At 40.9% G+C, this 13,055-nt stretch overlaps 1 protein-coding gene across 3 annotated transcripts in view; it reads right to left on the reverse strand.

Moving 5' to 3' along the window:
* Positions 1 to 13,055, reverse strand: part of LOC137524618 (uncharacterized) — a 571,079-nt gene that overhangs the window by 33,210 nt on the left and 524,814 nt on the right. For 2 of the 3 annotated variants that reach the window (XM_068244694.1, XM_068244693.1), the window contains exons 68-69: positions 7,458 to 7,642; positions 315 to 517 (exon numbers count right to left, since the gene is read on the reverse strand). In XM_068244694.1, the coding sequence (XP_068100795.1) occupies positions 315 to 517; positions 7,458 to 7,642 (388 nt within the window). Of the gene's footprint in view, positions 1 to 314; positions 518 to 7,453; positions 7,643 to 13,055 lie in introns of those variants that run through there. The other variant, XM_068244695.1, reaches the window with a different exon arrangement.

The raw sequence follows: 13,055 nt of genomic DNA on the forward strand, positions 1-13,055 counted from the left end.
TAGGTGATGATTTCAGATTTTGTCAATAAAATGCCGTTTAAACCACCAGCAAGAAAGAAATTGCTGAAAATTATTTTGATAGTACTTTTTCCTATTGTTTGGTACTTATTCCATTGCAAAGTGCTAAAAAGTTGTTTTAAATCGAAGATGAAAAATTATCTCCTAGTAGAAAACTCGGGAGAATAAGTGAATTGCATAATGCCCTTTCTTGTAAGAGGTTTTGATAACAAATCTAGGTTTAGTATATCCAGAATGATCTATCACACAAAATAATCTGAGAAAAAGTTGACAAGCTCCAGAAATAAAGATCTCACCTTTAGACCAGGATGGATGTCAATGGAGACTCTGTTCATCTGTACATGTACAGATCTCTGACCACCAGTTCCCTGATTTAGGATCATGGCAAATGCATTGTGCACAAAATCTTTAGCCAACAAGAGGCTGCACTTTGAAGGCACGTCAACAAAGCTTCCATCAAAAGTCACAACGTGTTTGTCTCCAATCAAGACAGCATGATCTGTAGTCAAAGCACATAGATGGCATTCAATTACATTACATGAATGAGATACCTAAATACAACTGTGAATCAGACTGTTTTGCACCTATACATATAGTAAAGGTTCAACTAAAAATCCCAGTCAATAAGAATTATGTTCTTTTTAGCAAAACAAGGTACACTATAATAAGAGGGATGTGGAAAGTTTCCTCTTTCATGTTAAAATTCTAATCTTGTGTCTCTAAACACACTTTGAGACACACACCCAGAACAAGCATGAACATCACATGCTGTGATTAAAGTCTGGCCATATTAGCTGTATGCTTGTTACAGGAGTGCCATTCACACAGTACTGCAGAGAAAAGCAGCACTGGCAGGCAATTACAAATAAATATGGCAACCTCCATATGCTTCTCACAACAGGGTCCCTTTCAGATTATTCTATTTTACACCAGCTGGTTGATACCATTTAGGCATGATTGAGGTCATTATTATCTCTCTTTTATATGTTAAAAAAAAATACTGACTTAAAATGTATTTAGGACTTGAGCATGAGCTTAGCCATGAGTTTTCTACAGCAGAATGTGTATTTATACTTACAGTTATTATGTCCTGCTTGTCTGTCATGTGTTGTTTGTATTTATAGTCATCAAGGGTCAGTTCACACTTGCTTAAAAAATGTAACCCGTTCGGGGGGTTTGTTAAGCTGTACTTAGCACAGGAAGCAGATCCTAATGTTAAAAATATCCACGTGTTAAAAAAGACGGATCTGCTTGCCATGTTGAGCTAAGCAGAATGCAAAGTCCTAAATTGGCACATTTTTCCGGAGCAGATGGGAAAATTTATACAATGAAAGCCTATGAGAAAGGACAATATCTGTTCTCACTAGGCTAGTTACCATGTCCGTTTCATCCATTTTGATCGCCACCATGATGAAATACTCGTGTTCCGTTGCCACTTGCAGCTGCTCGGTTCCTCGTACACAGCTCGGTGGCCAGCAGGAGTATGGGGATCTCTATTGGGCTGCAAAAGACCAATGGGAATCCTCAGCAACAGGGAGAATTCTCATGGGTTTATGGTGGACCAATGAAAATTCTCCCTGTTGCTAGGCAGATTTGACCTAATGCAGCCTGTGGAGAGCCCCATGCTCCTGCCAGCCTTTGATCAATGCAGGACACGTGATTGAAGAGGGTGTTAGGGCATTGTAGAGTTAATAAGAATAGAAATAATATGAATCAAACCAGCACAAATAGTAAGTTTAATATCAATGGGGTTAATTCAGATCATTCAACTCTAATTCATAATTACATAGTTACATAGTTATTTTGGTTGAAAAAAGACATAAGTCCATCGAGTTCAACCAGTACAAAGTACAACTCCAGCCTGTTCCCTCACATATCCCTGTTGATCCAGAGGAAGGCGAAAAAACCCTTACAAGGCATTGTCCAATTAGCCCCAAAAGGTAAAAATTCCTTCCCAACTCCAGATGGCAATCAGATAAAATCCCTGGATCAACATCATTAGGCATTACCTAGTAATTGTAGCCATGGATGTCTTTCAACGCAAGGAAAGCATCTAAGCCCCCTTTAAATGCAGGTATAGAGTTTGCCATAACGACTTCCTGTGGCAATGGATTCCACATCTTAATCACTCTTACTGTAAAGAACCCTTTCCTAAATAAATGGCTAAAACGTTTTTCCTCCATGCGCAGATCATGTCCTCTAGTCCTTTGAGAAGGCCTAGGGACAAAAAGCTCATCCGCCAAGCTATTATATTGCCCTCTGATGTATTTATACATGTTAATTAGATCTCCTCTAAGGCGTCTTTTCTCTAAACTCAATAAACACAGTGTCACGGAACAGTCGTGAGAAACGAAAACGCAACCGCAATCAATTTCCTGCCTCGATTGCCTTGCGCTGCCCAATCAGAATCTCATGTCTGTGGATACCATTCAGTCCAGCCTGGAGGGTCTCTGCGGTCTTCATAAGAGCAGCAGAGTTCTTTTCATCAAACCTGGTGCCTGTGACCTGTTAGCCAGAGGTGTAAACTCAAAGCTTGTCCCAGCTGATTTCACATTCAGATGCTAATTAAAGGAACCAAAAGGTCCCTTTCATACAGGGCATCCCAGGAAGCTAGTCACAGCTTAAAACTAGACATCCTGGCTGCAGCAAAAAGCAGGAAGAAATGAATGTTGTATATGTTTTTTTGCATATTTAAGGAATACCGTTCAGGTGAGAAATGTGAAAGTTATATAATTCTGCTGGTCCGGATCTTGTGAGTATTTTGATATTAAATTGGGGCCACTGGCATAACCAGAACTCAGGGGATTCCACCGTTTTTTAACCGGGCATGCAAACATACCCACGTTTGGTATCATATGAACTGGCCTAGTCTGAGAAATATGAATATGTGATGGTCATGTGTGTGCAGAAAGCGTAAGCCGAGATATGGCAAATGTCATATTTGGTGGGCATAGAGCACCCCTCCAGGGAGCTCACCGCCCCTGTCCAACCCCTGGGCTGTACTTGAGGCTCCACCCAAAGGTGGGCATTGTTCAAAAGTGTTTGCAAGGAACCACTCCTGCAGTCCTCCACATTCCATCTGTACAGAGCTGTCTGGTGCTAGCCAGAGGACACATGGCTAGCGGCCATCTTGATCGGCCATCTTGTCTGAGCTGAAACAAAGGGCACATGGCTAGCAGCCATCTTGTCAGAACTGAAACAAAGGACATCTTCCAGTTTGCTTGGATTTTAAAACTTTGCTGAACTGAACAAAAGGAACTCTACCAGTTTTCCCAGAACGGACATATTTCCACAAACCCTAAGTATTTTCTCTTTTTTTATTTCATACTGGCTATTACTGTTTTAATAATTGTTGATTTTAATAATTGTCTGTATATATTAATTATTTATATTGCATGAATAAAAGACTTTATCAAAGTCATTCACTGTTCCGCTACCCTGCTTATCAGCCGCACAACTGAACCAGACTTCTGAAGAGACGCTACTATTGTATTGTTGATATCTAGACAGAATAGAGTGTGTTTAACCGTTTTATTCACAGGACTGGTCAGTCAGCGGGCTCCTCTGTCCCATGGTAACAGAGGTGGTGGCAGTTATACCCTGAACTAGTGTGTAAAGTTGTAATTACCGTACCTCACAGGCTCCCTTCTGGTCAGGCTGCTGCCCAAGTTCCGTCGATTTCCGTGCACCGAGTGCGACCACAGCTTGCATGATTGGTGTGCTGAAACCGATTGGAAGGCAACTTGCGGTCTGACCACTAGGGCTCCTGTGACACACAGTTTATCTAACCTTTCTTGGTAAGCGAGACCTTCCATCCCATGTATCAATTTTGTTGCTCGTCTCTGCACCTGCTCTAAAAGTGCAATATCTTTTTTGTAATGTGGTGCCCAGAACTGAATTCCATATTCCAGATGTGGCCTTACTAGTTAAACAGGGGCAATATTATGCTAGCATCTTAAGTTTTTATTTCCCTTTTAATGCATCCCAAAATTTTGTTAGCTTTAGCTGCAGCGGCTTGGCATTGAGTACGATTATTTAACTTGTTGTCGATGAGTACTCCTAAGTCCTTCTCCAAGTTTGATGTCCCCAACTGTATCCCATTTATTTTGTATGGTGCTAGACCATTGGTACGACCAAAATGCATGAGTTTACATTTTTCAACATTGAATTTAATCTGCCATGTATGTGCCCATATAGCCATCCTATCCAGATCCTGTTGCAATATGACACTATCTTCCTGAGAGTTGATGATTCTGCACAATTTTCTATCATCTGCAAAAATAGCAACATTGCTCACTACTGCATCTACTAGGTCATTAATAAATAAATTGAAGAGCACTGGACCCAGTACAGACCCCTGTGGGACCCCACTGCTAACAGTCTCCCATTTTGAGTACGATCCATTGACCACAACTCTTTGTTTTCTGTCCATTAGCCAGTTCCCTATCCATGCACACAGACTCTTCCCCAGTCCTTGCATCCTCAACTTTTGCACCAGACTTTTGTGGGGAACAGTGTCGAAGGCCTTTGCAAAGTCCAAGTATATCACATCTACAGCATTCCCAATATCCATATTAGCGTTCACTACCTCATAAAAGCTGATCATGTTAGTCAAACAGGACCTGTCTTTAGTAAACCCATGTTGATGCTGAGAAATAATATTATTTTATACTATGAAGTCATGTATAGTATCTCTTAGTAACCCCTCAAATAGTTTGCATACAACTGATGTTAACCACCCTGGCATTCTATTAAGATCGCCAGGGCGGCTGCAGGAGGGTTTTTTTTTAATAAAAAAAAAAACTATTTCATGCAGCCAACTAAAACTTGGCTGCATGAAAGCCCACTAGAGGGCGCTCCGGATGCGTTCTTCTGATCGCCTCTGGCGGCCAATGAGCGGCCTTCCGTGTTTCGCTTACCTCGTCGCCATGGCGACGAGCGGAGTGACGTCATCGACGTCAGCCGACGTCCTGACGTCAGCCGCCTCCGATCCAGCCCTTAGCACTGGCCGGAACTTTTTGTTCCGGCTACGCTGGGCTCAGGCGGCTGGGGGGACCCTCTTTCGCCGCTGCACGCGGCGGATCGCCGCTGCACGCGGCGGATCGCCGCGCTGCGGCGGCGATCAGACAGCACACGCGGCTGGCAAAGTGCCGGCTGCGTGTGCTGCTTTTTATTTGATGAAAATCTGCCCAGCGGGGCCTGAGCGGCAGCCTCCGGCGGTGATGGACGAGCTGCGCTCGTCCATACCGCCCGGCTGGTTAAGCTTACAGGTCTATAATTTCCTGGATCTGATTTTTTTGCCCTTCTTAAATAATGGGAAAACGTTGGCTGTACGCCAATCCACTGGGACTCTGCCAGTTGAAAGAGAGTCACAAAAGATAAGATAAAAGGGTTTATCTATAACTGAAATTCATTCCCTTAGGACCCGAGGATTCATGCCATCCAGGCCAGGTGCCTTGTCTATTTTTAATTTATTTAGTCTTGCCTTCACTTCTTCCTGCGTTAAGTATTTAATATTACAGTTAGAAGATTGAGACTCTTCTGCCTCTGTAATTTGCAACAGTGCTGTTTCCTTTGTGAAGACAGAAGCAAAGAAAGCATTTAATAACTTTGCCTTACCTTGGTCATCCACCATTGAGTTCCCACCCTCATCCTTTAGGAGTCCTATACAGTCAACCTTTCTTTTTTTAGAATTGAAGTACTTGTAAAACTTTTTTGGGTTAGATTTGATATCCCTAGCGATTTGATTTTCAGCTTCGATCTTTGCCAGCCTAATTTCTTTTTTACAATTTTTATTGCACTCCTTATAATTGCTTAGTGCAGCCTCGGTCCCCTCCTGTTTTAGGACCTTATAGGCCCTTATAATTCATATAATTCAACTCTAACTCTCTCAATTATCTCTCTCTTACTCTCATTTATCACTCTCTTCCTGTATTTGTCTTAACTAATGATTTATTTCTCCTCATCGGTCTTCACTCACAATTTATCTTTCCGTAAATTACCTTGATATCTGCATACATGTAAAAAAGGCGGCCTGGAAAGTAAGGTAGCGGGGGATTGCCGCTAGTAGAATATTGGTAAAGCTAATTACACCAGAAAGGAAATGTGTGCATCAACCAAGTGAACCTGACAAATCTGGCTTTGCAAATTTGGCCTATTGGCTAATCACGAGACATTGCTCATGCAAATATGCATTTGCTTTCGCATGCCTAAATATGCAGGGTCAAAAACCACTTGGTTCACTTGGTTGATGCACACATTTCCTCTCTGGTGTAATTAGCATTGCATTTTCTTTCCTTTGGGTTCACTTGGTTGATGCACACATTTCCTCTCTGGTGTAATTAGCATTGCATTTTCTTTCCTTTGGTGTTCACTTGGTAGATGCACACATTTCCTCTCTGGTGTAATTAGCATTGCATTTTCTTTCCTTTGGTGTTCACTTGGTAGATGCACACATTTCCTCTCTGGTGTAATTAGAATATTGGTAAAATTGCCAATATTCTACGGCTTAATTCCATTAGTAAAATGTCGGTAATCTTTACTAATGTCTTAACCTAACCCTACTCTCACACAGAACGCTCCCTCTACGGATGCCTAACCCAAAGGCCTAACCCTTAGACCTCCATCTGCCTATGCCCCCCCAACACTTAACCACGCCCCCTCCCAACCTTAACCTACACCCACCGCAAAGCCGTGAGATAAATTTTGGAGCCCAGAGGAAATTGTGGCATTGCATAGCCACATGCTTTGTGCCTGCGATTCTATTGGGCGCCTCCAGGCACTCAAATTTACATTCTTTGCTGCAAATCACAGCTTTTATAATGGGTGCGATACGCGTCAACGAAGGAAAATTTCAACACCCGGTGGAGAACGATAGCGGGCACAAATTTCCCTTCTTTGCTGCAAATTTCGGATTTTATAATAGGAGCCTTTGACGGGGCCCTTTTTTTGGTAAGTGCTCCTAGACCCCTTTTTCCTGATTTGATGATATGCACCTTATCAATAAAAAACATTGTTTATGTATCCAGAAAACTAGACAATACTTACTGTATCTACTATTTCTGTTTTCAATTGCTGACAAATTAATTTTAGATAAGATGAAGAATCATCTCCTGGGAAAAATCTCAGGAGAAAAGAATTGAATAAGAGCTCTTATCTGTTTATCACATGAAACAGCTCTACTTTTCCGTTTATCTCATGCATTATGTCTCCTTGTAGTTTAGATGAAAAATAAGAAGGGTGAAATAATTTTGAGATGCCAGTTCTAGTTTCGGACTGTATACACATTGGCTTCTTATGTGGTTTCTAGCGTGGTTCATGGGATTAGCTGACTAAAACGTAAAACATAGAACAATCTATTATGATGCACACAAGGGCTGGTACCAGATATAAATCACTGGTGTAACTCTTCCCTGATTTAGTTATTTCTTGTCACCTACGCTCGAAAGGGCTTTCCATCATTCTCTGCTTGAAGCGGTAGTACTCGGCTACTGGATTCACGCTGTACAGGTTCCTCAGAGGCTCAATCAGTTTCTTCTCAATGATGTAGTGGGTGATATTTGCCAGGTCTGTTAGGTGATATTCCATTGGCAGTACCGGAAAGTTCAGCGCCACAGAGCAGTTACTGAGGAGAACATGATAGAAGACAGAATGAATGATATGTTTGTAATATGCAGAAGCCAGTATTTCATACATAGCTTGTGTGATATATAAATATCTACGTACATTCAGCAATGGTTATGGGAAGTGCTTGTCCATGCTTTCTCAGGAAGAATAACTTATATTAATTACTGACAGATGGTTTATGTGCTGTCTGCAAAGAATTACCGCAACATGCCACACTATGTTTAGGAATATACCATTTCATTTTACTAGAACCATTGTTTATTCAGGATATGGAAGGATTTAAAGGGGATCCGAGATGAGAGGGATATAGAAGCTGATATGTTTATTTTCTTTTTAATAATGCACATTGCCTGGCTGTTCTGCTGATCCTCTGCATCTAATACTTTAAGCTATAGACCCTGAACAAGCATGCAGATCAGATGACAAATCTGACAAGATTAGCTACATTCTTGTTTCAGGTGTGTGATTTAGACACTACTGACCAGAAAGATCAGCAGGATGCCAGGCAACTAGTATTGTTTAAAAGGAAATAAACATGGTAGCTTCCAAATGTCTTATACCTCAGGTTCCTTTTAAAGTGGAATCTAATATTAAGGCATTCCTGGAAACCAGGGATCATACAACTCGATGTAATTCAAAAAATGTGTCCGATAACCCACAGAAAACAATCAAACCTCAGCTATTAGCCACAAAAATGGAATAAGTGTCAACAACATCCCACTGACATCCTTGCTTATTTCAACAAACCTCACTGTTCTCTACTTTTCCTTCAGTTTCATTTTCCCATCTTGATAAAGTCCAGAATATTAACTTGAATGCATGGTTTCCCATCTTGTAAGGCTCACTCTCACTGGAGGTCATATACTGCAGGGTTCACAGAGCTCCAAAACACTCAAAAAACCTCTCTAGTGGGTCCTAGGTCCAACTAAAACCTAGTTAAGTTTGTCACCTTTTTGTAAATGAAAAGTGGACAAGAATGTGTGGCAAAAGTGAGCATCACTGCATTTGATCCACTAATGTAATTATTTCTGTAGCATATTTATAGGGGGCCTGAAGTGACATGCCACGTGATGAGACAAGTTTTGAGTAGGCTTGGAACATTACATACATCTGTATTTAATGTTCCAAGCCTACTCAAAATGTATTTTTCCCATATCCTCCTCATTGTAAGAAATAAAAAAATATTGCAATTGTCTAACTGCAGTGTAACTCTTACTGATAACTAATTAGGGTTGTAAAGCTTTGCGGGTCTCAGAGAAATACATCTAAATGCAGGGAACAGATAACACAAGTTCAATAGTTCAAGATTTTCCAGTATGGGACCTGAATAACATTAAAAGAAAAACTGTTGTCATTTACCTGTTGTCATGTACCTGAGACCAGGGCCAGTACTATACTTTTTGCTGCTTGAGGCAAACTTGTGTGGATGCGCCCCACGCCCCTCTTCCCATGTGGAATGATTGCACATCACAATTTCCTCTGCTTCATTTAATGTTCTCACTTGACATGCTGCAGCTCAACACTATAGCACACTGGCTGTCTGTGACAAACAAACTACTCATCCTCAGTCAGGACAGCAGTGTCCCTCCTCCCTTCTGCTGTGCAAGTCAAATGAAACACTGCTGCTCTACTGCCTCCCACCTCCTCACTCACTGTCAGACTCCTCACACAGCGCAACAAGCTGCTTTTCCTGAATGATGACCTCTTCACCTGGCTCTCCTCTTGCTTCTCCTCCTACTCTAACTGCATGCTGTAAGTGCAAACACAGTACAAACATGCTGCCCCTGTAATCTCTACGCCTGATGCAAATGTTTCACCTTCCTTCATGAGAGCCCGAGACAGTCAAACGATTAAAGGTAGATCATAACTTTTCAATATAAAATAAGACTATGGAATTTCAGGCAAATCCTGTTTAGAAGTAGAACTATAGATACAATTGTTTATTTCATCGGTTCATTTTCACACTTGCTTTAAGAAGTGTGTGTGTTTTTTTCTTTTTTAAACGCCTCCTTGCATTTGAGTTCAACACAAAGAAGATTGAAGCTGCTTTTTAACCATAGCAACAAATCAAAAAGCAGTTTTCACTAATTTCAGTTTTCAGAACAATGATCGTGATGTACAGTATGATGTTGCTGTGGGTCACTTCAGTTTGCTCCATTTGTTATTTCTGATTTCCAGTGAACTGTTATCCTAATTCCTCTGGGCATGGTGTGCTTGTGCAAGATTTTCTGGCTTGCATATGAAGTATGAGTCATAGTAATCACAGATGTGAGCACTGCAAGAGGAAGGATCTGTATTCATAGACCACACAAAAAGTTGCTCAGTCTTGCTCAGTATAAATCTAGACTGCTCATCATTTTTATTTGACTTCACATAAAACTGTTAATACTGATAATATAAAATCGTGCAAACAGTAAAAGCTGATAATATGAGTTGTACTTAAACATGTCATCACAGACAGCTGTAAAGTATAACTGCTATGATAACAGGTATTTTGCAATATATTCAGGTTCTCTTTGCATTAATAACTAATAATGGGAGAAACTAAGCTTCAACTTAACTTTTGGGAGAAGTGCATATCATACTATTGCTGAAATCTCAGTGGTTACATGGTGGTTAATGCAGAATCACTTAGCACAGATAATTTTTTTTAATGCGTGGCACATTTACCGTAATCTGTAGGACAACATTCTGGGCACTGCATGTAAACCATTTCCACATTGTTAATTTTTCTCCTACCTGACTTAATGGATCACAAATTTGTTTTTATGTGCCATTGTGAGATGCTGCTTGGCTGGCTAACTGATCAGTAGTTTGTTTTTCATTTAAACTTCCCCTTTCTCCTCCTCCCATGATCACCATATGAGATATTCAGAGAGGAGACGGAAAGACCCACCAGTCATTGAGCAAAGCGCTAACCTTCCTGATTTCCATTTCCTGCTCCATAAAGCGGGCCAGAGTAAGAAGTTGTGTGGAGTCAGGTCATCAGCTCTCTGGCAAGAAAGCAACTCCTACACCTCCTGGTGTCACCATATTTTGTAAACAGATCTCTGGGTCATGTGACTGACTTTTCCAAACAGACTTTCTCTGGAAAGGCTGCAATATTTATGAAAATTTAATGTAACTACATGATTACATTCACGTTAGTGAAAGACTATTGACATTCAAGGTTCTATGATTCAAAATTGTGTAGTGCATGTATCATAGTCTAGGGCCAATTTAGGGAGAAGCCAATTAACTTATCTGTATGTTTTTGTGATGCGGGAGGAAACAGGAGTGCCCGGAGGAAACCCCCGCAGACACAGGGAGAACATAAAACTCCTTGTAGATGTTGACCTGGCTGGAATTCGAACCAGGGACCCAGTGCTGCAAGGTTAGAGTGCTAACCACTATGCCACCGTGTGCCTCATTGACTTTAATGGCCACTGCAATGAGTTACGGTGGGGGAGAGTACCGTGACACATTGCGATAAGTATATAAGGTGCCTGAGGGTTTCCCCATGAAGGCTTTTTCATATAGCTGTACATCACTTACTAAAAAAAAAAATTGTGCACAATAAGGCTAGGTTTCCACTTGTGCGTTTTGTGTCATAACTAATGGTAGTGAATGGGGCTGTTTCCATTGAATGCCTTCGTACGCATGAAAAAATCTGACATCCTGCATATTTTTTTCGGACACCGCGTACGATTCGTGTACAATGCTTTGCATAGGAAACATATAGCCACATGAATTTTCACGTTATTTGCACGACAATTTGCATTAAATCCATGGTTACAGGAAGTTGTCAGCAGTCATGCCTAAGTTGTTACTAAGCTTGTAAAGGTTATTGGTAAAGCACTCCAGAGATTTCCAACTGTGATGTGCCTGGTCACTGGGAGGGTCAGCACTTCACTCCCCACAAGAACTTGTAGAAGGATGATAAAAACAAGGAACACCAACAGCCCCAATAGTGTAATATGTACTGGTAAATGGTTACTAGATAGAGTAAATATTAATACTCACAAACCAGGGTTACCATTACCACAGAGGTGCCTGGCTCTTCTACTGACCACATATGCTATTGCTCCGTTATTGCCTGATGAAGCGGGATCAAACCTGCGAAACGCGTTGCATATTTGGAGTTCATAAATAAAATATATTGACTGTGTTTACTACAGTCGTTGTGTGTCTACTTGGAGGAGGTAAGTCCACCACTACCTCCTCTATTTACCAAGAATTTGGTTTTTAAGCTCATTTAGCTTCCTTTTATCCTTTTGGCGCCTCTGTTCTCCTGCATAATTGTAGAAAGATGAGACCGGCACCATCAGAAAGGTTTCAGCTCTTCATTGATTAAAATTTCAAGAGACACATGACAGTGAAATTGGCGACGTTTCGGAGGGATACCTCCTTTCTCAAGCCCTGTCTGTGTCTCACAGAAAGGAAGTATCCCTCCGAAACGTCGCCAATTTCACTGTCATGTGTCTTTTGAAATTTTAATCAATAAAGAGTTGAAAACTTTCTGATGGTGCCGGTCTCAACCTTCTATAAGTTGTTACTAGGCAGATTATGTATATTTGACTAATGCAAATTTTCACGTACGAAAATTTGCATACAAAAACGCATATAAATTTACATGCAAATTTTCACCAATCAGAAAACTATTTTTTAGACACGAAAATTTCACTCTACAGTGGAAACGTAGACAAAGTGAACAAATAGGAAAGTAAAGAATACAACAGAAAGATAGATTTATTATATTCTCTGATTTCATATTACCAGAGGTATGAAATAAGCCAAAAAGGATGTTTACGTCTAGCGAAAAAATTGCATTCATTGGTCCAAAGTAGGAGTATCAACAAATGGATAAACAGCCAGGAAAAAATGTTTTTGTTTTTTTCTTTTAGGCCTCTTTCACACCAAAACGTTGCGTTTTAGGGGACGTTAAGATCGCATAACATGCCCCTAATGCAACGCATGGTGGTGTTGAAGTTGTACGTCAGATTGAGCCACGTTATGCGGCTCTTGGTGTGCTGTTTTCGTTCTATCTATACTGATAGAACAGCCGCTCCAGGATAGTGATGGGAAGTCTGGATCTTTTCAAGAATTCGGATGATTCGAATCGGATCATTGAAAAGATCCGGATCTTTGAACTGGAACCAAATCATTTAAATCATTTTACTAGGGAAGCAGACTGAGGGTGAAATGACTAGCAGGACAGGACTTTCCCTGCACTGTACATACTTTATGTTCTTGTTTCTTCCAGACAGACATCCACTGTGAACCGAATCGTTCATTGTGATGACCCGGATGATTCGACTCACAAAAAAGATCCGGATGAAGTGAATGATTCATTCATGATCCGGACAACACTATGAGTCCAGGTTATGTCACCACAGTGCAGTGAATATTAATTAGCCATGTGGCTAGTCACT

Source organism: Hyperolius riggenbachi, chromosome 7, assembly GCF_040937935.1.
Source record: "Hyperolius riggenbachi isolate aHypRig1 chromosome 7, aHypRig1.pri, whole genome shotgun sequence".
NCBI lineage: Eukaryota > Metazoa > Chordata > Amphibia > Anura > Hyperoliidae > Hyperolius > Hyperolius riggenbachi.